The sequence below is a fragment of the Corythoichthys intestinalis genome, chromosome 19, assembly GCF_030265065.1.
Source record: "Corythoichthys intestinalis isolate RoL2023-P3 chromosome 19, ASM3026506v1, whole genome shotgun sequence".
NCBI lineage: Eukaryota > Metazoa > Chordata > Actinopteri > Syngnathiformes > Syngnathidae > Corythoichthys > Corythoichthys intestinalis.
The window spans coordinates 11,901,548-11,929,510 of NC_080413.1; the positions used below are offsets into that span (position 1 = coordinate 11,901,548).

General features: G+C 39.6%; 1 protein-coding gene across 1 annotated transcript; it reads right to left on the minus strand.

Moving 5' to 3' along the window:
* On the minus strand, nucleotides 1-26,428 carry LOC130907643 (E3 ubiquitin-protein ligase pellino homolog 2). Its single transcript, XM_057822951.1, has 7 exons — nucleotides 25,547-26,428; nucleotides 10,530-10,659; nucleotides 10,323-10,424; nucleotides 9,968-10,165; nucleotides 9,685-9,870; nucleotides 6,821-7,026; nucleotides 1-6,695 (listed from the first exon to the last, which is right to left on the minus strand). Exons 1-7 carry the CDS (start codon nucleotides 25,624-25,626, stop codon nucleotides 6,308-6,310), a joined length of 1,290 nt encoding a protein of 429 aa, XP_057678934.1. The 5' UTR covers nucleotides 25,627-26,428; the 3' UTR covers nucleotides 1-6,307.
* Between the last annotated feature and the right edge of the window lie 1,535 nt (nucleotides 26,429-27,963).

Below are 27,963 nucleotides of genomic sequence, written 5' to 3' on the forward strand. Positions count from 1 at the left end.
AAAAAAAAAAAAAAAAAGTGGCACTTTTAACAGGTTTATTGACATGTGTATAGCGATTGTCTGTGCACCATTCGGTTACAGAGGAATACAATAGTAAAAATAATGGAGAGAAAAAAAGCTGTACATGGTTTGGATTTCTTCAAAAATGCATAATAAAACGGTAGAAGTGGTTTCACGGTCTCGTTGTACGTTGAAAGCATGGTCAACTGATACAGGACATCGTTAGAGAAGTGCTAAAAATATTAAAAGTAAATAAATACTGTTTCTGCATCTAGAGGCGGCTACACGTTAAAACTAAAGAGTTTGAAATCGTAGATAGACACAAGTAAAAATGAACAAAGGATTGTAAAAGTAAAATAGGTGCTGCAACAGTTCTTCCATCCACATGCCAACACTGTATTGAATGTTATATTAATTAACTTTTGGCAGGTTCGCACGGTTTCATTCTTTTGTTATTAAAACCCGTAAGTAACTGATCACACGTGACCTTGTATACATTTCTATATTAGCGGATAAATGCTTTCTGTTTAAGTGTTGCGTTAAGTGAAATCACTGTGTGCCGCGCTAAATCCTGAGCGACGATAACCACCGAAAACGATCGAGCACGTGACGATAACCACCGAAAAATGATCAGCTACGGTCAAATTGCGGAACTTGTGTGGTACCTTGATGGACGAAATCACACGACATTACATTTTAATGGAAAATTTATCCACCGAATCAAGATACCGCTGTTTTCGTCAGGTTAAGCATTTTTCAAATGTTACATGAAATTATAACTCAAGATTTAGTTTCATGGTTAACATGCCAGCAAAAGTGCCGTTTGCCTTTATGAACTACAAGCCAAAAATAAATAAAAAGGATGAATGACTCTAAAATAAACTTCACGTGGGCGGAATTTCTCTTATGCTGCAGTAGAGTTGGCGGCAAATATGAGAATTACAGTACAAAGTGTGACTCTCGCCTCCAAATATCGGTCAAGTATGAGGATTTTTTCTTTTCCATCTATTTTTGCACATCTAACAGCCGAAGACTCGGAAGACATCTTAGGCCTTGTTCAGACTGGCAGCCAAAATCTGATTTTTAGCCCATCCAGTTTGAAACTGGATGGCTCTTTTGTAGCCGGAATAGTCCCAAAGCACAGAAATCTGATTTTCACGAGATGGATTGAAACCACATATGGAAGGTAGTTTCATATCAAATACACTGCTGGCCAAAAGTATTGGCACACCTGCAATTCTGTCAGGTAATGCTCAATTTCTCCCAGAAAATGATTGCAATTACAAATGCTTTGGTAGTAATATCTTCATTTATACAATGAAAAAACACACAAGAGAATGGGAAAAAAAAAAAAAAAAAAACTAAATCATTATCATTTTACACAAAAGTCCAAAAATGGGCCGGACAAAAGTATTGGCACCCTCAGCCTAATATTTGATAGCACAACCTTTAGATAAAATAACTGCGAACAACCACTTCCGGTATTCATCAATGAGTTTCTTACAATGCTCTGCTGGAATTTTACACCATTCTTCTTTGGCCAACTGCTCCGGGTCTCAGATTTGAAGGGTGCCTTCTCCAAACTGCCATTTTCAGATCTTTCCACATGTGTTCTATGGGATTCAGGTCTGGACTCACTGCTGGCAACTTTAGAAGTCTCCAGTGCTTTCTCTCTCACTATTTTCTAGTGCTTTCTGAAGTGCGTTTTGGGTCATTGTCCTGCTTGAACACCCATGACCTCTGACGGAGACCCAGCTTTCTCACACTGGGCCCTATATTATGCTGCAAAATTTATTGGTAGTCTTCAGACTTCATAATTCCATGCACACGGTCAAGCAGTCCAATGCCAGAGGTAGCAAGGCAACCTAAAAACATCAGGGAACCTCCGCCATGTTTGACTGTGGGTACCGCATTTTTCCCCCCGTAAACTCTATGTTGATGCCTTTTCCCAAAAAGCTGTATTTTTGTCTCATTTGACCAAAGAACATTCTTACAAAAAGTTTTTGGCTTTCTCAGGGAAGTTTTGGCAAACTCCAGCCTGATTCTGGGTCAGAAGTGGGGTCTTCCTGGGTATCCTACCATAGAGTCCCTTTTCATTCAGACGCCGACGGATAGTACAGGTTGACACCGTTGTACCCTCGGACTGCAGGACAGCTTGAAGTTGTTTGGATGTTAGTCAAGGTTGTTTATCCACCATTCACACAATCTTTTGTTGAAATGTCTCGTCAGTTTTTTTCCCCCGTACACATCTAGGGAGGTTAACCACAGTGCCATGGGCTTTACACTTACTGATGACACAACGCACGGTAGACACAGGAACATTCAGTTCTTTGGAGATGGACTTGTAGCCTAAAAATTGCTCATGCTTCCTCACAATTTCACTTCTCAAGTCCTCAGACAGTTCTTTGGTCTTCTTTCTTTCCTCCATGCTCAATGTGGTACACACAAGGACATTGGTCAGAGGTTGAGTCAACTTTAATCCATTTTTACTGGCTGCAAGTGTGATTTAGTTATTGCCACCGCCTGTTATGTGCCACAGGTAAGTAACAGGTGCTGTTAATTACACAAATTAGAGAAGCATCACAACGATTTTTCAAAGGGTGCCAATACTTTTGTCCGGCCCATTTTTGGAGTTTTGTGTTAAATGATAATAATTCAATTTTTATTTCCATTCTCTTTTGTGTTTTTTCATTGCAAGCGAAAAAATGAACATATTACTACCAAAGCATTTGTAATTGCAATCATTTTCTGGGAGAAATTGACCATTATCTGACAGAATTGCAGGGTTGCCAATTCTTTTGGCCAGCAGTGTATGGACAAGATAAACAGCTCGGATGGGATTTGACTGTTTGTGACGTCACTCTATGCTGGATGACGCCTTTGTTGCCACAGCACCCTGTCAGGTGTGTCAACAATGTGGCCCAGTCTGAACAGGCCCAGATCTGATTTGGACGCTTGCTAAAAAAAAAACAGTGTGTGAACAGTCAGCTCTAAAAAATCAGATTCGAGGAGGAATCTGATTGGAATCAGGTATGCCTGCAGTCTGAACGCAGCCTTCGAACACTCAAATTCAAAAGGCGGGCAGTGGCGGGGGCGCATTTTGAGTGCAGCGTACATACTGTGCATACGTGTGTACATGCAAGCGGGATACACAAACGTGAGTGTATCCACTCTTTCATACGTGAGGTTATCATATTCAAGCTGGGTGGAGGGGGTACGCTGTCATATTCACTTACAAAAATAGTATCACAATATAGACCATTCAATATGAGCACCAGGGAGAGGCTAATAAACACATAGCCTGTATGGTCGGCTACATTCAATATCCAGGAGCACTGTGTCAACATGTATTGTTTGCGTGTTAGTGAGTGAATGACACAGCGTTGGCAACATTTTCACACTCACGGGTTCTTCTAAATCTAACACATCCCAGAACATACGCTTAACTTTCACTGAGTTAAACAACTAAATCAGATAGAAAAATAGCATATTTATATATATCTTTTTTTTTTTTTTTAAACACGGAACCACATTCCTAACAAAATAACTTTTCTTTGTCACGCACACAGTTTAGAGAAAAAAAAGTTTAGGTTTTTGAGGTTATGCAAGGTCAAACCTTTGGATACACCGACACACAAACTTTATAGAGGAACCCTGTTAGTAGTAGCGGAGAAACCAGAAGTGTGTTGGTGTTAATTGGAGTGTAATGTTAAACTGATGGTATTCATACTAAAGCGGGCATGATGGCTTTTGGCAGTTCAGTCCGAAAAACAACAATTCCCACTTATTCACGTATTTTAGTGTTAATACTGTTTAAGAAAATGGTGATATTAGCAAATTTCTTTGACGTTACCTTTCGAAACTTCTCATTTAAAAATGTATATCACATTTTTAATTCATTAGCTGCTATTGACGAGGAAAGACGCCAAGTCTATTTGAACTGGAAGTCCTAGTTTAAGTGGATTGGAGTTAAAGGGAAATGGTATTTTCACTTACATGCTAATCAATAATCGTAGACATGCCTGCTTCAATTGTCTTAGTACAAAACAAAATAAAGATATTTAAACCATAGTGTAACAACAATGAAAACTCAGGCAAACAGAGGGAAAACACTGAGCCCAGGGTGCCATTCTAGCAGTACGCCTCTCGGCATCCTGAGTAGTAATGACGGAAATGTCTTTTTAGAGGTTTGGAAGGCGGGGAGACCTATCGGAGTGACTGTCAGGGCGGTGCCCGAGGGTGTCGCCAGTCTTGGATTGTGCAGATTGAGTTCATTACCACTGTTTTCTGGGCGACGCTGATTATCTTCTACCTTCAGTGGACTGACTCGGCGCATGTCTTGATCTTAAAACTAGAGGTCGAGCGATAGAATGGGCCGACATATGGACCTTTTTCAAACATCGGCCGATTTATTAACAAAAAAAATAAAACGATTAAAAAAAAAAAAAAAAAAAAAAAAAAAGGATTTTGATCAGGCATCTGTGTGGGCAACTGTGGCCACCGCTGACAGACGGTAGGACCCCGCAACAGCTTGAAGGCCGGTAGCTACAGGAAGCTTCAGGCTTGCCTGTTTTTTAAATATGGTAAGATTTTTTTTTTTATCTTGCATGAGAGAAAATGCTATGTTTCTTGAGCCTTTTAAGGTGTGATCCTTCACTCTAAATGTAACTTGTAGCGTTAGCATAGCATTCATGTTAGCATTAGCTTAGCATGGCAAGCATCTTCTTAAACTCTCACTTGCTTACATCTTGCCATGACATCCTAATCATAAAAAAAGTCCTCCGTTTGTTGGTTTGGTAGCACTAAACTGAATGAATCCTTTAAGTCTCACGTCATCATTGTAAATTTGAAGCTGTTTACTAGGAATTTACTAAAAAAATACCTCTACCTACTTTAAAAAGAAAAAAAAAAAGGAAATCAGCCTCAAATATCTACGACTTACAAAATCGGCTTTGGATATCGGCAAATGGCTGAATTTTTTTTAAGATCTCGGTATCAGCATTTTTATCCCATATCGGTCGACCTTCACTTGGAACTTTCTATTTGTTCGTTATCATTTGGCGAGGGTGTGACGTGGATCGTCAACTATGAGCGTACTGATCTGTTCTCATCACTTGGTCATTCATTTCCTGCATAAAGGGCCTACAAAAACATTTTTTCTCATGCACTCATATTTTAGATGTATTTTATTGTTGGTTACACTATGGTTTTAATATATTTATTTTGTACTATAAAAATAGAATCAGGCATGTCTACAATTATTGATTAGCATGTTAGCAATAATACCTTTTCCCTTCAGATTTCACGTCTATGACCGTCAATGGCAGTGCACTTGTTAAGTAATGTGACTCAGCACAAAACACTCAGGCTGTGGTTGACTTTTTTTTTTTTTTAAGCATAATCGAAACCTTACACAAAATTCCTTTCATTTTTAGTATTTAAAATACTTTGCAGGAATCCCTCATTGCTTTGAAGCCTGGCGGACGGCCAGGCTTTTCTTGCCACTTCATGCTAGCAAACACTGTTACAAAAGAAAGTATAAAAAATATTATATATTTTTTTATCGCGTATGGTGATAGGGTTGAAAGCGCAATGGTCGATATGTAAACAAAAATGTCCCAGCTCTCAGCAATTGCACTGACAATTCCTGTCCATATAATTTATTTTAATTGTAATTTTGTTTGCTAAAACTATTAACACTTTTATTTTTTTAAAACATGTGGGGCCACTGGTGGGCTTCTCTAAAATTGGTGGGAAACCTTGGTTGATTTCCATTTTTTAAATGTTCAGATAAAAGGCAAAACTCACACACTTTTACAGAAAACCATCATCTAAATACTTTGGTGGAACACACTTCTGGTTGACCTCCAAATCTCTGGGGGGATAAAAAAAAACAACAACAAAAAAACGCTACAGCCATGTTAGAGGTGACCGTCGCTAGTCTAGCGAGAGGTCTTAGCTTATACACGAGCGAGTGGTGTTATTGCTTTAGGGAGTTTGGTGTGTGTGTGTGTAATGTGGATCTTACAGAGTTTGAGGGGTTCCGAGCCCTTGTTTGAACTCCATTTGCTAGATGACGGGCTTGAGATCTGGTTCAGGTTCTACTTCGTATACGATGGTTGTGACATCCGAGGTTTTAAACTGCGCAAAATAAACTAGTTCCCTGCGTGGTATTAAAATTTAGTTGCCCAAAGTCCAGATTTTCAACCCATCATCAAACTTGAAGGAAAAAAAGGGACGGAGCTGCATATGTTAAACAGAGAACACTCAAAATAAAAATGGAGAGGAATGGAGCTTTGTGTTGCGGCTAGTCGATGGGACCCTGGAAGATGAGTCGCGTCCACCCAGGTGTGCTGAGTGCGGCGGAGCAGAAGGGGCACACGGGTCTGAAAGCGTGCGTCCCGTGGGGCAACGGGGTGTCCGCCCAGTACCTGGTTGTCCTCTCCGAGCACACGTGGCCACACGGCACGAAGGCGTACGTGGGGGCGCCGGCGTCCACGTACACGGCCGGCTCGCAGCCCAGCCACAGTGGTACGTAGGGGCCAACGCTGCGGCACAGCGGGCATTCCCGCCGCGTCGTGGAGCCTTCGCCCTCTAAGGGCTCCTCCTCGCCTGCCTCGGATCTCTGGCCCCAGTCGTGGCGTCCGTGGACGTGGCCGCAGGTGAGGTAGACCCAGGGCTGACGTTCTTCAAGGCTGAAATGACAACATTTTTAAGAGTCTCAAGATGGCGGCAAAGCACTATTTGAACTGCAAAACAGCAAATTGAATTGTCATACTCTGTTATAGCACCTTTACAAAGCTAGTTTGTCTCGATCTACCTGTGGCTGCGTGGCAAGCTAGGAAAGGCCAATGTGCTGAGGCCAACGGGGCACTGCGGCCGAGACGCGTTCAGCTCCTGGCGGAGCGCCTCCAAGTGGCGCAGAGTGGGAGCACGCATGAGGCCTTCGCCCGTGCGCCACAGCAAGGTAGCGCCGCACAAGTCCACTAATGAGCCGTCACGTAACGCGCTGCTCTCACCTTCTGCCTGTCGAGGTTAAAATACAGTAGACATAAATAGTGCTGCAACAATTAATCGATTAACTTGAGTAATTCGGTTAGAAAAAAAGCTTCAAATAAAATGTTGCTGCTTCAAGTATTCATTTAGAGTGACGTTGGAATGGTTTGTTTTGAAAATGTTTGCATTTAGTTTTATTGATTTGGATGGATACAACGCCCTCTATGCGCAACAGTGAATACGACATAACTCATTTAACATGGCTGAATACAGCTGATGATCCCTGTTAAGACATAAGGCAAATTTTTGTTAAAGCAAAAAAAAAAAAAAAAAAAAAAGCATTCGTAATTTAGGGGGGGATTATGTGTTTAAACGATTTGTTAAGAGCATTGTAAAAAAAAAAAAACGTTAGCATTTTATAGCAATTAAAATAGCGGACTTTTGCTATGCAAGTTAGCCAATCGTTCTTTTGTTGTACTTATATTCCTCATGTAAGCGCAGGTATTTTAATTTATTTTTAAATGAGAGTGCAATTCATTATAGTTTGAAGACACTCGGCATAAATAAAATGTACATCTCTGGAAAAATATTAAAATATTGAATGTTAAAAGTAGAGCTGTCAAAATGATCGCGTTAACGGGCGGTAATCAATTTTTTAATTTAATCACGTTAAAATATTTGACGCAATTAACGCACAAATGCCCCGCTCAAACAGATTAAAATGACAGCACAGTGATGTGTTTTTTCAGAGTTTTGTCGCCCTCTGCTGGCACTTGGGTGCGACTGATTTTATAGGCTTCAGCACCCATGAACATTGTGTAAGTAATTATTGACATCAACAATGGCGGACTACTAGTTTTTTTTTTTTAATTGAAAATTTTTACAAATTGTATTAAAACGAAAACATTAAGAGGGGTTTTAATACAAAATTTCCATAACTTGTAAAAACATTTATCTTTTAAGAACTACAAGTGACCCTCGTGAGGAAAAAAGCGGCATGGAAAATGAATGAATGAAAAAGTCTTTCTATCCATGGATCGCTTTAACAGAATGTTAATAATGGTAATGCCATCTTGTTGATTTATTGTTATAATAAACAAATACAGTAATTATGTACCGTATGTTGAATGTATATATCCATCTTGTGTCTTATCTTTCCATTCCAACAATAATTTACAGAAAAATATGGCATATTTTATAGATGGTTTGAATTGCGATTAGTTGCGATGAATTTCGATTAATTAATTGTTAAGCTGTAATTAACTCGATTAAAAATTTTAATCATTTGGCACCCCTAGTTAAGTGTTGTTTGGGAGAGAATAGTATTCTGTGTTGCTAATTCCTATACTATATTACTGTGCTATTTACTTCATATGTGAATAAAAGTTTTAACTTTTATCCAATTTCTTGAAAGAAAAATCAAATAGATAAATCGTCCCCAAAAATCATGAAGAAATTGCAGATGGGAGAAAATTGGAAAGAAAAATCAAGAATGTTTTTTCTACCTACAAACTGTATCGCGCACATTGTTCTCGTGTTTGAGTAAAAATCAGCGCAGATTTTTTATTTTTTGCCCATCAGAAAAAATGTGGGTCTGAAGGGTTGAATGCAGGATTCTAAATACTTCATGCCTCTTTTTTGCAGTCAAAGCCAAAATCAGGTCAAATTTCAGACTTATAAAAAGCACTAATCCGAGCAACTACTAGACAGCGACATATACAAATCTACCGTAATTTCCCGAATATAAGGTGCACCCGTGTATAATGCGCACCCCAAATTTACTTGTAAAATCTAGGGAAAATTATTGTACCTGTTTATAACGCGCACCCTAATTTTGGCACCAATAAATAGAAGAATACAAGAAAACAGCTCGTGCACAGATACAGAAATGTAATTTTACTGACTGGCGAAACACAGCACAAGCATAGCGTATTGGTAGTTCAAAACATTACCATAAACTGACAATATTTACAGTAATAATATGATTTCACAACTTCTCCAACTTACCAGAATCTAGGAGAAAACAAAACAGATGTGACTTTTCTTTTAAAGGCTGCTGTATAACTTGCTCGTTTCATCATGATGAATAAATGTTTCTTCCATGGATTGATACGGTAAAATGAAAGTGAGAACTTAAGTCTGAAATCCGAGAGCGCTCATTGCTGTCGACACGACAGTAACAGTAGGAGTGAAGAGTGAAGTATTACCGAAACAAAATGGTGACGTCACGTACCATAATGGTCGGCAACGGATCGCCGCATACGTTTCTTCAACACAACGTGGCCGTGTCAATTAAAAAAAAAAATCGGTTTATATATATAAATAAAATATATAAATTTCTGTCTTCATCCATGTACCCATTTATAATGCGCACCATGATTTTACAAGTTGATTTTGGGGAAAAAAGTCCGCGTCATATTCGGGAAATTACGGTACTTAGCCTAATGTTGTTACTTCTGCAGACTGCTAGGCAATGCTGCTCCGTGGTGCCAACTATTGGACAGGAGTAGCGGTGCAGGCACTAAATTGTTTACTTCCACCAAAAACACGTGTAGGGATCGATACAGATGGATTTTGAATCGATATGAGAATTGCGTGACATAATATTGCGATATATCTTAAAATTGATTTTTTTAACAACCCGACTACAAAGATTAATTAAAAAAAAAAAAAAACCTGCCCACTCACAAGTTTGCCCCTGCTGGGTCCAGAGCGAGTCTCCCTCAGGGCATATACGTCACCGCAGACAGAGATCTCACGCCACAGACCCTGCTTGGGATCTTCTGGGAAGCCCTCGGGGTGCATAACCAGCACGCCATTAGTGGTCAGCCCATCCATATGGCCGTCTGGGTTCTTCCACTTGGTCGCCTTCTCCTGCAGAGCCACACACACCATCATTATGCAACTACGTCTTTTTGATTACAAAAAAAAAAATGCAAATAAATTATCATTTTTTAAAAACTCGTCACACCCCTAAGAAGATATTTTTGGAGGAGTCAAAGCCAGCGGCGTAGATGCGCGCCGTGTATGGCGGGTGGCGCTCGCACACCACGCGGCAGGCAAAACGTGAGATGGTGCTGGGGGCTATGGAGGGATCCTCACCCTCCTTAGCCCCCCCGGAGGTGTCCGTCACCACAAAGTCAATGGGACTCTCTGTTGAGCGCCCAATCTGCAAAAGATAATATGATCAAGTTTCAGTGCCATTGACAGCAATAGATGTCCAATCTATTTGGAGATAAACACTGGTTATGGCCCCCAATCCCACTTAAGAGTCATTTAGTTGACACCTAGCCTTATATTTACTATATCTAGGATAAGGGTACTACCTGGAACATGTCAGTATTGTTGTCATGGCAATACTCCACCACCACTGTTTGGTTGCGGGACAACGTGAAAGAGATGCTGTGCTGCCCCCTGCTGTGCACAGCCTGCAACAAAGCAAGCAGCGGGCATTAGCTTCGACTTGCCTCATTAACTCCACTGTAGAGATAATTAGCATCAACCTGGGTTAGTCCATTTTATTCCAAACACACCTTGCTGTCCTGCGGCGTGTTGAGGATGTGCACAGCGCTAGGCTTGACGCCATTGGCTTTGCCGCGCCGGTACAAAGCGAAGCGGCTCTTTCGCCGTCCGCGGTCGCCGCTGGGAAGAGAGCCATTGTACCTAATAATGGAGGAAGAGACACAAATTATGTATAATGCGAGTAATGCGGTTCCATTGGATCAATTGTTCATTTTCCCTGTGGTGATGTCAAACAGACAACCCGAAAAAACGTACATGCAGACGCATCAGTGCTGTGTTTAATCAATATCATCATTCTATCACTGTGTCAGTGACTAGTTCGAAGCCAGTGCTGCAAAGATGAAGAGATATGGACTCCAAGTGGCTAAAAAAAGCTCGCCTTTGTGCATTTTTACAGCAACTTCTTTCGAACAGAATCAAAACATCCACTCAAGCTCAACCACTAATGAGAAAGTCGTTATGAAGAAACACGAGGTGGACATGACGGGTAAAAGAGATACAGTGGGGCAAATAAGTATTTAGTCGACCACTAATTGTGCAAGTTCTGCAACTTGAAAAGATTAGAGAGGCCTGTAATTGTCAACATGGGTAAACCTCAACCATGAGACAGAATGTGGGAAAAAAAAACAGAAAATCACATTGTTTGATTATTAAAGAATTTATTTCCAACTTAGAGTGGAAAATAAGTATTTGGTCACGTACAAACAAGCAAATTTCTGGCTGTCAAAGAGGTCTAACTTCTTCTAACGAGGTCTAGCGAGGCTCCACTCATTACCTGTATTAATGGCACCTGTTTTAACTCATTATCGGTATTATCGGACACCAGAGACAAAATTGTAGACCTGCACCAGGCTGGGAAGACTGCTGATGAATCTGCAATAGGTAAAACGCTTGGTGTAAAGAAATCAACTTTGGGAGCAATTATTAGAAAATGGAAGACATACAAGACCAGTGATAATCTCCCTCGATCTGGGGCTCCATGCAAGATCACACCCCGTGGCGTCAAAATGATAACAAGAACGGTGAGCAAAAATCCCAGAACCACACGGGGGAACCTAGTGAATGACCTACAGAGAGCTGGGACCACAGTAACAAAGGCTACTATCAGTAATACAATGCGCCGTCAGGGACTCAAATCCTGCACTGCCAGACGTGTCCGCCTGCTGAAGCCTGTACACGTCGAGGCCCATTTGCGGTTCGCTAGAGAGCATTTGGATGACCCAGAAGAGGACTGGGAGAATGTGTTATCGTCAGATGGCCCCCAAAATAGAACTTTTTGGCAGAAACACAGGTTCTCGTGTTTGGAGGAGAAAGAATACTGAATTGCATCCGAAGAACACCATACCCACTGTGAAGCATGGGGGGTGGAAACATCATGATTTGGGCCCGTTATCCTGCAAAGGGACCAGGACGACTGATCTGTGTAAAGGAAAGAATGAATGAATGAATGGGGCCATGTATAGAGAGATTTTAAGTGAAAATCTCCTTCCATCAGCAAGGGCATTGAAGATGAGACGTGGCTGGGTCTTTCAGCATGACAATGATCCCAAACACACAGCCAGGGCAACAAAGGAGTGGCTTCGTAAGAAGCATTTCAAGGTCCTGGAGTGGCCTAGCCAGTCTCCAGATCTCAACCCCATTGAAAATCTGTGGAGGGAGTTTAAAGTCCGTGTTGCCCAACGACAGCCCCAAAAAAAAACACTGCTCTAGAGGAAATCTGCATGGAGGAATGGGCCAAAATACCAGCAACAGTGTGTCAAAAGCTTGTGAAGAGTTACAGAAAACGTTTGGCCTCCGTAATTGCCAACAAAGGGTACATAACAAAGTATTGAAATGAACTTTTGGTATTGACCAAATAGTTATTTTCCACCATGATTTGAAAATAATTTTTTTTTTTAAATCAAACAATGTGATTTTCTGTTTTTTTTTCTCCCACATTCTGTCTCTCATAGTTGAGGTTTACCCATGTTGACAATTACAGGCCTCTCTAATATTTATAAGTGGGAGAACTTGCACAATTTGTGGTTGACTAAATACTTATTTGCCCCACTGTATGTCAGCAAAGCTTGTGTGCCTTCATCTGTGTTGAAACACCATCTGACACCGCTGGTTTTGTTCTCATGACAGGAAGTGCGTACGAGCCTGATACAGAGGCCTACGGGAAACCAGCGTCACGTTTCCCAGAAAGTCCAGCACCTTCGCCCCAAACAGGACTTTCCGAAAGGTCACATTTTATTCTCTGGGCAAAAAGGCAGCCAATACGAGTAGGCTAAAACACACCATCTTTTTTAATAGCTTTGGCTGACATTTATGAGATCGTTACCGGAAAGGAGATGTGATAAGAGTCCTCTTTGCTGAAATTCAATATACACTTCACAGTGTGAAGATGACTGCGAGTTTCATTTTTTAAATGCTTCACAATGGTGGCACAATAGACACATTGCCCCATTTTCTTTCAGAAGCCCATAAAAACAATTTGCACGCTTTCAGTTCAGGCAGAAAGCAACGTGCCACTTTTAGGACTTTTACTATTTTTTACTATTCAGTAGAAGACCTCTGGGTACCTCACGATACGATACAATACAATTTGCGATAGAAAGCTCGATAACGATGATTGAACGATATGGCCGTACAACGATTATCGATACACTGGTCAGGATTTCATTCTAGGATATTCTACAAACAACTAATAAACAGAAAAACAAGCTTATGCTGTGAATTGGAATTAGTTCATCACTTGTAGACGTCCAATCCATTTGAACTGGGAGGGTGGCAGCGAATGAACATTCGTTCATTCGCTGCCATCCCTCCCACTTCAAACGGATTGAACGTCTATGGCCGGTAGTGGCAGCCAATGCCAGGGAATGAGGTAATTTTGGGCCATTTAAGGTAATTTTCCTGTTGATTTTCAGACAGGCATGAAAATCGGTCAGGGGTTAAAAAGGTGAGAAGAGTGTGGAGGAAATATGTTCTGGTAGGGCTGTCCCAAACGACTAATTTTCCTCCGATTAGTCAGCCGACTATTTTTACAATTAGACGACTAATAATTTTTCATTTTTATCTTTTTAAACTAATTTAGAAATGAAATTTTTGTTGACGCTTATTAATTCTCAAAAACATTTTGGAACACTTAAATTCTTTACTAAAGTACAAATAAACATGTAAATAACAATAAATAATCACACATAAACAATGAGGTCAAATGCTGATAGGCCTGAACGATATTGGAAAAAACTATGATTGCCATTTTTGGGGAGTTAGCGATATTAAAACGAGAACATTTTTCACCAAATAACTTGAATAGCTCCGTTTGAGATAGCTGCACTGTTGACCAAGAAAAACAGTTTGGTCGTTCTGCTTAGCAGGAGGGAGAGTGAAACACTGTGGTGCTGTACGAGCACGAAGCAGAAAAACATGAATGTATGTTGTATTTAAATAAAAACCCGACCCTTTTCACCCGATTCCGATGCTCTGAAAAATGGTGCCATCGGCCCTAATTTATATAACTCAGTTTAATCTAGGACTTCCTGCGTTTATTATGAAGTAAAACAAAAGTTTAAATGTTGAAAAAAAGAAAAACAATTGCACGTCCTGCGATGTCACTATTGCGCATGCGCACATTGCGATGGCGATGTTCAAACGATATATTGTGCAAGCTAAGCTGATAGCATTTACTAGTGCGAAAGAATAGATATAAACAGATTCAGAACACTGACTTTGCCTTTCCGACATGATTCAAAACAATTCTTAAAAAAATATCTAGCATTATTATTATTATAGTATACTACTACTATATACTGGACTGTCTCAGGAAATTAGAATACACAATATTCTAATTTTTTGAGACAGTCCTGTGTATATATGCAGGACTGTCTCAGGAAATTAGAATACACAATATTCTAATTGTCTAACTGTCTCAGGAAATTAGAATATTGAATAGAATATTGTGTATTCTAATTTCCTGAGACAGTCCTGCATATATACACAGGACTGTCTCAAAAAATTAGAATATTGTGTATTCTAATTTCCTGAGACAGTCCAGTATAATAGTATTATAATAATTATTAATATTGATTGCCAATCATATTTTTTTAAGAGGGTTTTATTTTAAAGTTATTCTAGTGTAGAATCGGAATTCTGTAGTATTATTTACATATTATAGTATTAATTCTGAAGTATGTGTGATTAACTCCAGAAATTGTTATTTATATGACAAATGTGACGTGCTTTTATTTTGAAATGTTCACCGGAAGTACATTCGCTAAACCACTAACAACTTTACACGCCGCAAAAAGCACTCTTCGTCATTGCTTGTTGTGTTGCTAATACATTTTTTCGTTTGCAAATGCTGTTAACCAGCGATTTTTCATGTTTGAAGTGTCAACTTTCCCAAAAGTAACCCAAAATCAACAGGCAGTGCTCCAAAAAGAAAAGGAAGTGACCGAAAATCAACAGGAAAGTGATGTGAAATGCCCCAAAATGAACTCATTGCCTGGAGTTGGCTGCCACTTACGACCATAGACGTCCAATCCGCTTGAAGTGGGAAGGACACCCTCCCACTTCAAACGGATTGGACGTCTACTAGTGATAAACTCATTTCAATGCACTGACTTTGAAAATTGCATTGAAAATTAAGCATTCAGTTAGTCCTCTCAGTTAAAATGAATTGGACGTCCATTGTTGTCAATGGCAGGCAATGAGTTAAAGAAAAAAAGAACATCCAAATGTAAAATATTTTCATATTGCAGCTGTTATGTTTCTTGCATGATGCTAACTTGGCATTAGCTTCCCACAAAAGTTAGCACAATGTTCCCCAACCGGCGTTTATGTCAGCTGTTGCATAAAAAAAAATACACATTTTTGTACATCTTCATTATTTTGTTGCTAGGCACCAATTAAAATTTTAAAACATTAATAAATACATCTTAAAAGCAGGATCTTTTACTCCCAATTCCAATCGTCTGAAAATTATACTTGTGATCAGATTGGGTACATAATCTGTACAGCATAAAAACATAGCAAATATTTTTGCTCTATAATTGCTTCAAAATGAGGGTAGCTTGATTAATTGACAACTATTTTGCTAATCTAATAATCTTTTAAAGACATTGTTTACAAAAAAAAAAAATCCTCTTTTTTTAAGCCTCTTTACGATTTCTGTAGTCCTCGATAAAAGCTATTTGTAATTCATCACTGAAATGTTTGCAAACGTCTGCTTTTGTTTAGGAAAATCATGACACACTTTACATAGTATACATAGTCAATGCGTAGTTTTTAGTTTCAATGCAGATTTACAACTACATATATTAAGCCCACAATAATGTAACAGTGAGCAAAACAGTGAATAAGTTATTTGTACAGGAAAAGTCTTAAGCCCCATTCTAATACTCTATGCTGTCATACAAGTGTGAAAACAAATAAACCATTGTTCATATTGAGCATTAGCAGTGACAAATATGCGCTCACACCCCCACGGTAACTCGATGCAATTGTACAGCTCAGTTGTAAGTAGTTGCTTATCACCATCGAGGGAGGAGTGAAAGAATAATGCAATGTAAAGCATCTTTGAGTGTCCAAAAAAGCACTTTATTAAACCAATGCATTATTATTATCAAGATTCAACGCTATTATGTAGAGGTGTGACATTATATGTGACAATTAGGGCTGTCAAACGATTAAAATTTTTAATCGAGTTAATCACAGCTTAAAAATGAATTAATTGTAATTAATTGCAATTCAAACCATCTCTAAAATATGCCGTATTTTTCTGTAAATTATTGTTGGAATGGAAAGATAAGACACAAGACGGACATAAACATTCAACATACTGTATATAAGTACTGTATTTGTTTATTATAATAATAAATCCACAAGATGGCATTAACATTATTAGCATTCTTTCTGTTAAAGGGATCCACGGATAGAAAGACTAATAGTTCTTAAAAGATACATTTGAGTACATGTTATATATTAAAACCCCTCTTAATGTTTTCGTTTTAATAAAATTTGTCAAATTTTCAATCAAAAAATAAACTAATAGCTCGCCATTGTTGACGTTGCCGAGCGGTGACATCACATCGGGCTCCCTGCCGTTCTTCCACAGTGTCTTTAACTACGTAAGGCAGGGGTGTCCAAACTTTTTGCAAACGGGGCCAGATTTGGTGTGGTAAAAATGTGGGGGGGCCGACCTTGGCTCACGTCCTTTACGTAGAACAATATATTTAAGCAAATTTTAGTAATCCATTCTGTGTGTCACATTTGCTTTATTATTTTTTTGATTAATAATTTCAACAATCTTGCAACTAGCCTTTGTGGCGTTCCCTTTCGACTCTCGGGCTCTTGCGAAATACTGCTGCTGTAAAATTAAATTAGCTTCAAGTTGCTTCAATTTCTCGCTACGTATCTTTCCTGTAATCTTGTCGTACATGTTAGCGTGTCTTGTTTGGTAATATCGCCTCACATTAAACTCATAGCGACTGTATCTTTGCAAATGAGGCAGACACAGTTGTTGTGTATTTTAGTGAAGAAATTTCCACCTATCCTTGAAGCGTCGGTCGTCGCAGTCATTGGTCATTTTTGTTGATTGTCGCCATTTTAGAAAATTGGGAGTAAAGGGTCACACGGGGTAATGTTGCCTAGAGTGCTGCTGGGTAAATGAGGAGCAGCATTTAATGTGTAAGATACTTCATATGCTGGTAGCAGCACTGCTGACTAATTTATTAAGTCTGTGTGCAGGCCAGATGTTATTGATTTTATGACAGAGGCTGGGGGCCGGATGAAATTTGACCACGGGCCGCATTTGGCCCCCGGGCCGGACTTTGGACATGCCTGTTAAGAAAAACAATGTCTCCTGCTCTACCCAAATGCATGATGCGAAGTTGGGCAACCATGACTGTCAGTGGTTGCTGCAAATAGTATACAGTATGTTCTGTGTTGTGTTCAATTAGGGCTGTTAAGAAACAGATCGTCTCCTGCTCCGCCCAAATGCATGGTGGGAAGTTGGGCAACCATGACTGTCAGTAATGGCTGCAAATGGTATACAGTATGTTCTGCGTTGTGTTCAATTAAGCGTGTTAAGAAAAAGAACGCCTGCGTTTGCTCGCATTTCTCTGCCTTTTCGCTCTCAATAAGCTAAAATGGCGTCATTGCAAACTGTCTGAGGCAACGCATGAGGCAACGGGTCGTTCCGTGCATGCGCTAATTGCGTCAAATATTTTAACGTGATTAATTTAAAAAATAATTACCGCCCGTTAACGCGATAAATTTAACAGCCCTAGTGACAATATATCGAAAACATGATATATCGCAAATTTTGCAATACTTTATAGCATAAAATGGTTATCGATATACTCCCACCTAAGAGATACAGTGGTACCTTGACATACGATCGCTTTGACACACGATCTTTTCGACATCGGACCTAAAATTTTACTCGACATTTATTTGTACATCAGACGACATGCTCGAAATACAATTTATGACAGCGCCGCAGTTTGTTTTCCTGCATGGCATATTTTCTTGTGAGAGAAATCAACATGGGCTCCAACAATGTTAGTGCAGGTGGTGAAAAAAAACAGGAAAAAAAGGTGAAATGAAATGAAGATGGAAATAATAGAAAAATATGAGCATGGTGTGCGTGTGCGTGAACTGGCTCGACAATACGGCCGTAGACAGTCCATGATCTCGGTGGGCTTCCTCCGTTCACTAGTCTTTATAAGGTGACAATTATTATTATTGTCACATCGCCAAAGAAATCTCCAGCTTCGTCAGGTTTTTCATCATTTATTTCAGAACTTGTGCAACACAACACGCCTAGTGTCCGCTGCAGCTGAACATGAAAAGTGAAAGTAAAAAGTCCTCCCTCACTCTGACACGTCATCTACATGGTGCGTTCAGGTACACCACGCAAAAATACATCTGCCACATTAGAACCCAATACGTTACATTATTAGAGGTATTATTATTACTACTATTATATTATTATTCCAATTTTTATTCATAATTGATTTGTTTTGATCTGTATAATTGCTATTTGCAGTAGTTCCAGCAGTATTTATCAAGGATTTAGTTCAGGTTTTTGGGCTGTGGAACAAAATTAATGGAATTATAATGTATTCTTATGGGAAACTCCTGCTCGGCATACGACCATCTCGACTTACAAAGAAGGTCCTGGAATGAATTAACTTCGTATGTAGAGGTACCACTGTATATCATTTTAAAAACGTGTCAGTGTTTAAAAAAAAAAAAAAAGAAGGACCCAACAGGTTGCTCCCAAAATCTTTCATTAGAATACTGTCTACGCAAGCTCACTGGCTGCCATTGACAGCGCTAGACGTCCAATTCATTTTGACTGGATTGGACTTCTAGCGCAGTCAATGGTACTGAAAGCAGAGCATTCACTTCCTGTTCTTTTTAGGGCATTTACAGGTTACTTCCAGTTGATTTTGAGCCACTTCCTATACATTTGGGGACATTCTCGAGCAGTGTTGTTAATAACGGCGTTACAATATAACGGCGTTATTTTTTTCAGTAGTGAATAATCTAATTAATTACTTTTCTCATCTTGGCAACGCCGTTACCGTTACTGAGGCGGGAAAGGCGTGCGTTATTATGCGTTACTAAGTTGGATGAATAAAAAAAGTCAGAGAGGCGGACTCAGAGACGAGAGAGCACAGCAGGAGTGGGGAAGACGCCGTTGCAAATGCGATGCTGGGTGGCTCCAATAATACCTGACTGTAGCTTACAAACTACGCCCACATGATACGGTAGATATCACATATTATAGAACTAGATGCAAATGATAGATACGGCTGCATTGGCAACATGTTTTAAGGACTACATCCGTTAGTAAACTGCGGCCATCTTAAAGCAGTAGACCTCTCAGGAAGGCTCTGTTGTAGAGATCCTTCCTCGCGAACCTACTTTTCTATTTTATTTTATTTTTTTTATCTAAAATGGTCCTAAATCGGCAAAATCTTGACTTAAATCTATCTTTAAATTATGAAACAGTTTTAAAACTTACACATGTTGAAAGTAGACAGAAGGGAACTAATGCAATAGCGGGAGCAATTTTAACAACTTTAACGGTTGATTCACAACTTTAAATGACTTCCACACATAGCAAAGGTTACTATCTAGTTATCGCAATACCCTTGTGTCTAGTTAAGTGGAGGGTAAAGAATTGGGCTAGGGCCAATTGTCCCAAAAACCCTTTAAACTTCACTTTGTGTGACCTTTTTTGAGAAAAAAATAATAAAACATGAAAATTATCACTAGTTACTTTGCCAAGTAACTAATTACTCTTAAATTCAGGTAACTGAGTTACTAACGCAATTACTTTTTGGGAGAAGTAATTTGTAACGGTAATTAATTACTTTTTTAAAGCAAAATTAACAACACTGTTCTCGAGTGACCCTGTAAATGCCCCAAAATCAACAGGAAGTGACCGAAAGTCAACAGGAAATTACCTGAATGCTCTAAAATGAATTCACTGCCCCAAAATGAACTCACTGCCTCGCATTAGCTGCCAGTGACAGCCATAGACGTCCAATCCGTTTGAAGTTCACTCAAACAGATTGGACGTCTACTAGTGATAAACTCATTCCAATTTACAGCAGAGGTTTTTATGTTCATTTGTTGTTTTGAAGAATATCCTAGAATGAATTCAGGACCCATGTATCGAGAAATATTACATCATTATCAGCAGCCTTGCATTGCCAATCGTACCCAGATGTTCCCACCCAGAGTTATATTTTTTTAAGACAAGTTGCCACAGTTATGATGCTACATCTAAATTAGATGAAATTCACTTCTGCATGACCTCATTTTTTTGCTTTCACACTAAATTGTAGGCGTCTTGTCACGTCATCAATTTTGTGAGCTTCTCCAGTAAAGGCAAATCAGTAAGTGGTCAAATGAATCTTGTTGGAATAAAAATATTGCTCATTAATGTCATGAGAAGGGTTAGTCGGGAAAAAAAAACAGAAATAGAAGGAGACAGGCCGGCACATACAGCAAATGCAATAAACTAAGGACAGAAGGGAGAAGATGGAAGGAGAGATAAATAAAGGGACTATAGAGATAAAGCAGGGCTGAGTGACTTATGATGCGGCCGGCCATTTGTGTCCTGCGAGCGCAAACATCAAAATGCACAGCATGAAATATTCACTCCTTCTGGACGCCGCGTCTGCTTTTACCACTGACGCTCTCAAAAGGCCGAGCCGATGCCGAGATAAGAAGGCGTAAGAGGGACAAAACACGTTCATGAAGGACCACGTTGTGTCCTGGCCTACATGCACATTAGCATCGACCACACGGCTATATGTGTGACATCATAGCTGCTGACAGATGCAAGGTCAAAACACGGGATGCGACGAGCTAAAGTCATGTGACAACGCTCCACCATGTAACACACGAGACCTCTTCCTGATGACTTTGTACATTCCTATACATAAAAGTGGATGTAGTAGACCCAGAGTTTGGGATACATTTTTCTCAAACTAATTTGAAGTTTAACTGGTAGGAACCAGGGGCGTGAATCACAAATTTCAGGAAGATATTAAACCGATTCTTTGGACAAAGACACGATATTTGCCAGTCTTACAACTCGATTTAAGGGTCTTCCATTGCCTTAAGGGAAAGAACATACCTTTATCAAAGTGTATTTTGTTTGATAAATGGAAAAAACACATTTTTTCCTGTTGTGTAATACCAGCGAAAGGCGTAAATAAAAGCCAGTATTTCCCAGAAGTGGTCGCACGACATGAGGGCAGACATTTTATCAATGCAGGTAGTATTTTAAGCAATCAGTATCTCAGATTGCCGACCCTGCTTTGGAACACCAATAATACCAAATATTACATGCACCAAGATGTGGGTAGAGTAGCCAAAAATTTTACTCGAGTAGCGTTACTTTAAATTAATATTACAAAGTTGTCATCCAAAAAATACACTCAAATACAAGTAAAAAAAAAAAAGTTGGTAAAAAGAATACTCTAGTAATGATTAACATTGTGAGTCACTGCTTACAATGTTTGATTTTTTTTTAAAACAATGTTTTTTTTCTCAACACAAAGTTCTATATATGAACTGTTATTATTGTACTTTGAGGAAGAAGACTATAACCTATTACATAACCACATTAAGAAATACAAAAAAATAATCACTGAATTCTGGTGAGAGAACAAATATAAAGAAATGACGCATCATTCGTCCAAAGAGCATGAGTGCCTTCTAGTGGAGAAAACACATTTCCTGTTATGAAACTAAAAACATATCTCCGGTTGTCCGTGGTCAATCGGTGCCCAAAAAAATTAAGGAGAGAGGTTAAAACCCATGTTTTCCAGTCATGTTGACGGCAGAAATGTCAAATACAGTACTTATGTTTTTACAGTGCTTTAAAGACGCCACGTGATTGAACAGGCCGGCCTGATATAGAACGGCAAGCTTGAGTCTGATTGGTATAAGAGTCATGTGATTATTGTTGCGACGTCTCATTGGTGAAACTTGTAGTGCCACTGTTGGCCTAGCAAAAAAAAAAAAAAAAAAAAAAAAAAAAAGAGGGTAAAATCTACCCTTTAATACGATTTTATGTACATGTGTACAAAATCAGTTATAGTTCAACTTAACTCATTTGCTCCCAAAAACGTATAAATATGTTCTATTTTTAATTTTTTCAGTGTCCCAAAGACGTTTTTTTCTTTTTTTTTTTTCCCAAAAAAGACATCTCTGGTTCGTGATTCAATTTAGCTCCAAAGCACAAAGCTGAAAATCCATTTTAAAGCAATAAAACTGGCCACTGGAGGGCAGTAGCGCATTTGTTAAGACCCGCAACCCGATTCAACGGCCAAGTCGCACGGCCGGGCGCCGGCGGAAGACGACTGAATGGATGCCAGGCGGCGGACGACCAAGCAGAACAACCGGTAGGATGCCCGGGATGCCAGGCGCTGGACGACCAAGCAGAACGACCGGGTCCACTAGTACAGTGGACGATGGCTTTGAGTCCGTGCTGCTCGCGAGCAGAGCCCTCAGACACTAAAAAAAAAATCGTCTTTGAGACAGACGGCGATGAGGGAATAGTTTAACCGGGTGTCGTAGCCAGAACAGAGTCATCTTTGTTAGTTGTGTGTAAATAAATTGTTACTTTGCTATCAAAAGCTCTATTTGTCCTTGTGTTTGTAAAAGGAAAACATTGTTCAGGTGTTTGGGATGTAACTAAAGCAAAAAATAGCTGTGTATAAGTCAAAGTTATGTTTAAAATGTATGCTTTCACAAAAAGCTCAATTTCTCCGTTTTTTCATCAGAAATTGCTCAAACGAATCTACTTTCTAATGCTGATTTCTAAAGAATGGAAAAAGATATGAACTTTTTTTCTGCTGAGAGTCTAATCTTTCTTTTGGTGGGTTCCATGTTTATATAGCAATAGAACAGAATTTTCTGTGGGCCTTGCAAAATCTGTCAAAATCCAGTAAAACGGCCGGGAGCGAAGGGCCTTACTCCATTTAAGCAAGTTAAGCATTAAAAAAAATACAACGCAACACTCACGTTTTTGTTCTTGAAACATTTCAGACTTTTCCATTGTTTTTAGCAAAACAGCATATCTTAAAAATGACGATGTGATTCATGTCGTCTTATTCATTCTCTTTTGTTAGAACGAAATAACTTTCTTGTACAAGAGCAGTTATCTTACCTTGTTTAGTTTGAAACTTCTCCCGATTAATGTTTTCCGTTTCGATGGATTTTATTGGATCGTCGCTTAACCACTTGACGTATCGATGCATCAATTTTGGAATTATCTTTGCGAAGATGTTGCTAGCAATTTTTTAAACTGCATCACTTAACTCATTGGCACAGAAACAATCATTCATTACCAGTGTTGTTAATAACGGCGTTACAATATAACGGCGTTACTAACGGCGTTATTTTTTTCAGTAATGAGTAATCTAATTAATTACTTTTCTCATCTTGGCAACGCCGTTACCGTTACTGAGGCGGGAAAGGCGTGCGTTACTATGCGTTACTAAGTTGGTTGAATAAAAAAAAGTCTGAGAGAAATGGACTCACGGGGACGAGAGCAGAGCAGGAGTGGGGAAGACGCCGCTGCAACCGCGATGCTAGGTGGCTCCAATAATACCTGACTGCAGCCATAGCCGACAAACTACGCCCACATGACACGGTAGATATCATATTATAGAACTAGATGCAAATGACAGACACGGCTGCACTGCCAACATGTTTTAAGGACTACATGCGTTTGTAAACAGCCGCCATCTTAAAGCAGTAGACCTCTCAGGAAGGCCCTGATGTAGAGATCCTTCCTAGCGAACCTAAGTAATTTTTTAAAATCTAAAATGCTCCTAAATCGGAAAAATCGTAACTTAAATCTATCTTTAAATGATGAAACAGTTTTAAAACTTACACATGTTTAAAGTAGACAGAAGGGAACTAATGCAATAACAGTAGAAATTTTAATTGTGTGACCTGTGTGTGTGTGGTTTTTTTTTTTTTTTTTTTTGAGAAAAAAAAAAAAATCACTATTTACTTTGCCAAGTAACTAATTACTCTTACATTCAGGTAACTGAGTTACTAACGCAATTACTTTTTGGGAGAAGTAATTTGTAATTAATTACTTTTTTAAAGTAAAATTAACAACACTGCATGGCACTAAATGCGTTAGTAGACAGCCGCCATCTTAAAGCAGTAGACTTTTTAGGACGGCTCTGTTGTAGAGAACCTTCCTAGCGAACCTAAGTAACTTTTTATCTAAAATACTTCTAAATCGGCAAAATCTTGACTTGAATCTATCTTTAAATGATGAAACAGTTTTAAAACTTTCATATGTCGAAATTAGAGAGAAAGGAACAAATGCAATAATGGGAGCAATTTTAACAACTTTTTACAGTTGATTCAGGGTAAAGGGTAAATTAGGGTAAAGAATTGGGCTCGGGCCAATTGTACCAAAAACCTTCACAAAAAACTTCACATAGTGTGGCCAATGTTTTTTTTTTTTTTTTTTTTTTTTGAGGGAAAAAAAAAAAAAAGTAATTATCACCAATTACTTTGCCAAGTAACTAATTACTCTTACATTCAGGTAATTGAGTTACTAACGCAATTACTTTTTGGGAGAAGTAATTTGTAACTATAATTAATTACTTTTTTTCAGTAAGATTAACAACACTGTTCATTACCCTGCTTAACGACTTGGACAGAGAATTAGCGGCTGCTTATTCCGGTGGAAAACGAAAGAATTTTAGGGAGGTTTCGAGTCAAGAAGATCTGTTCTGTACCCTCCTCTCTTTATAAACGTCAAAGAATACGACTCATTGGTATTCAGATGTTCAGCCCGTAGCCAGGAAAGGGATGGGGGGAAGCGATAGGCCATCAGGTCATTTATCTTTGGCACAGACAGGAAGCTGTGCGGGCCAAGAGGGACGTCTGCGTGAAGCCGGCCGGGATGAGAGTTTTTGCAGCAGATTCCTTGGAAGCCGGCGCATCCTGCTGGTGACGAAGTTGGGTTTTTCTTGTCCTATTACCGCCCCCTTCCCAAAAAATCACGACACACAGCAAAAAAAAAAAAAAAAAAGTCTTAAAAATTCGACTTCACTATTGAAAGCACGCACACAGCTATGCATTTTTCAGACAGTCCCTGCTTGAAGTCATAAAAGATCCAGCATAGGATGACATCATCGCGTTTCAACCCCCTCCATCCCTGTCTCCCGCTGAACACCTACAACCATTGATGAAAAAGTGTCTGGCAATGCAGTTCTACGCCAAATATCCATGGAGGAGTCTTTACATGACGACACACAAACGCACCACCGAATACCAGACAATCAGTGGTCTTTAAAGTTACTTTTTAACACACGAATCGACAATCGGTAGGCGGAAACAGCATCATCTTGCCAATACAAATGAATTATATCGCACTACTATTGCGTGGCAAACCATTTATAGGTAATAATAGTGAGTATGTGCGGTGTCATGATGATGGAGCGGTTCTCCATCCCAGTTTTTTTTTTTTACTACTTACCCCAAAATGACCAGTTCGCCGTATTTTATCGAGTCTTTAACGGGCACATCATCATCTCCGTCCTTTTTCGGTGAATTCATCAGCGAGGACTTGCTCCAGGAAATGGGATGAATACAATTTTTAAAAGAAAAGGCAGAGAGAAAAGAAAGACGAGTCGTCCTCAGCGGGAATACTACGAAGCGATTAAACAATGCTAACACCCCCCTCGAAAGTGTCGCGTTGAAAACCGTCTGGGTCCTGCCTTCTTAGTCAAGTTGGAATACAGTCAGATAAAGTTTCCCCGGACTTGTTGCCGTGTGTTGGACGGTTTTAATCCGCCGGAGGAGCATCTTTTCGAGGCTTTCAAATAGTCAAGCGGGTTGCTAGCTTGTAGCGAAATCTGTTCACTAGCAAAGCAAGAGGGAAGAGCAGCGGGGAGTGGAGCGTACCACTAACAGCGGGGTTTGCACGTGAGCATATCTCGCTAAAAGTTTCAATTAAAATACAGTGACACTATAATACACAGCTCCTGTATGTATTTAACGTGTTTTGAAATTAGTTGCATTTTTATCATTCTCGATAATTAAACTTGTCTTGTCATAAAATTTGGACATAAAACTGAACCCCCCCTTTTAAATGTGAAATTTTTAGCGTGATGAGAAGCTCCACGGTTAGATTCAAATGAGGCATTTCAACACACTTTTTATGTGGAAAAATTTAGAAAATACGTGAATTATGTCAATTTCATCCAAGAAAAACAGTAATCCACCCACATTGATAGTGGCATAAATGCAACGAGGATGTAGTTTTTGTGTAGCTGAATGTGGGTCACCAGCATGCCCCAGACGAGACAACTCTTCCAGTCTGGAAGTCTTGATGGACTTGAGGGCAAATTCCTTTCTTTCAAAATTGCTTACAGAAGACGTTTTTTCTCTGTGTCAATTAGATTTCTACTTTCTAAATGCCCGTATTTAAATGGGTATTTGGGAAAGGTCACACTCACGACTCGTGAGTAAGTTATCTCGCCACAAGAGGGCAGTAGATTCAACACTATAGTCACACGTTCTACTTTTCCAAGTGAAAATGTTTTTTTTTTCTTTCTGGGTGGCTGGATTTTCTGTAATTTGCATGCCCAACAATTGTGAAATTCACCTTTTGTAATTCCAAAAATGTTTGTGAGAAAGCACTTCTTCATCTGTTACACAATGACGTAACATTGGGGTTTTTTATCTACAGTGGGGCAAATAAGTATTTAGTCAACCACCAATTGTGCAAGTTCTCCTACTTGAAAAGATTAGAGAGGCCTGTAATTGTCAACATGGGTAAACCTCAACCATGAGAGACAGAATGTGGAGAAAAAAACAGAAAATCAAATTTTTCGATTTTTAAAGATTTCCAAATTAGAGTGGAAAATAAGTATTTGGTCACCTACAAACAAGCAAGATTTCTGGCTGTCAAAGAGGTCTAACTTCTTCTAACGAGGCTCCACTCGTTACCTGTATTAATGGCACCTGTTTTAACTCATTATCGGTATAAAAGACACCTGTCCACAACTCAGTCAGTCACACTCCAAACTCCACTATGGCCAAGACCAAAGAGCTGTCGAAGGACACCAGATACAAAATTGTAGACCTGCACCAGGCTGGGAAGACAATCTGCAGTAGGTAAAACGCTTAGTGTAAAAAGGAATCAACTGTGGGAGCAATTATTAGAAAATGGAAGACCTACAAGACCACTGCTAATCTCCCTCGATCTGGGGCTCCATGCAAGATCTCACCCCGTGGCGTCAAAATGATAACAAGAACGGTGAGCAAAAATCCCACAACCACACGGGGGGACCTAGTGAATGACCTACAGAGAGTTGGGACCACAGTAACAAAGGCTACTATCAGTAACACAATGCGCCGCCAGGGACTCAAATCCTGCACTTCCAGCCATGTCCCCCTGCTGAAGAAAGTACATGCCCAGGCCCGTCTGCGGTTCGCTAGAGAGCATTTGGATGATCCAGAAGAGGACTGGAAGAATGTGTTATGGTCAGATGAAACCAAAATAGAACTTTTTGGTACAAACACAGGTTCTCGTGTTTGGAGGAGAAAGAATACTGAATTGCATCTGAAGAACACCATACCCACTTTGAAGCAAGGGGGTGGAAACATCACACTTTGGGGCTGTTTTTCTGCAAAGGGACCAGGACGACTGATCTGTGTAAAGGAAAGAATGAATGGGGCCATGTATCGAGAGATTTTGAGTGAAAATCTCCTTCCATCAGCAAGGGCATTGAAGATGAGACGTGTCTGGGTCTTTCAGCATGACAATGATCCCAAACACACAGCCAGGGCAACAAAGGAGTGGCTTCGTAAGAAGCCTTTCAAGGTCCTGGGGTGGCCTAGCCAGTCTCCAGATCTCAACCCCACAGAAAATCTGTGGAGGGAGTTGAA

Bases quoted from the DNA above. Each gene is read 5' to 3' on its own strand.
- LOC130907643 (XM_057822951.1), bottom strand. From the start codon at position 25,626: ATGAATTCACCGAAAAAGGACGGAGATGATGATGTGCCCGTTAAAGAC. The intron at 10,660-25,546 runs GTAAGTAGTAAA...CTCCATTATTAG, and splicing joins GGCGAACTGGTCATTTTGGG to GTACAATGGCTCTCTTCCCA. The intron at 7,027-9,684 runs GTGAGTGGGCAG...TAACCTCGACAG, and splicing joins GACCCAGCAGGGGCAAACTT to GCAGAAGGTGAGAGCAGCGC.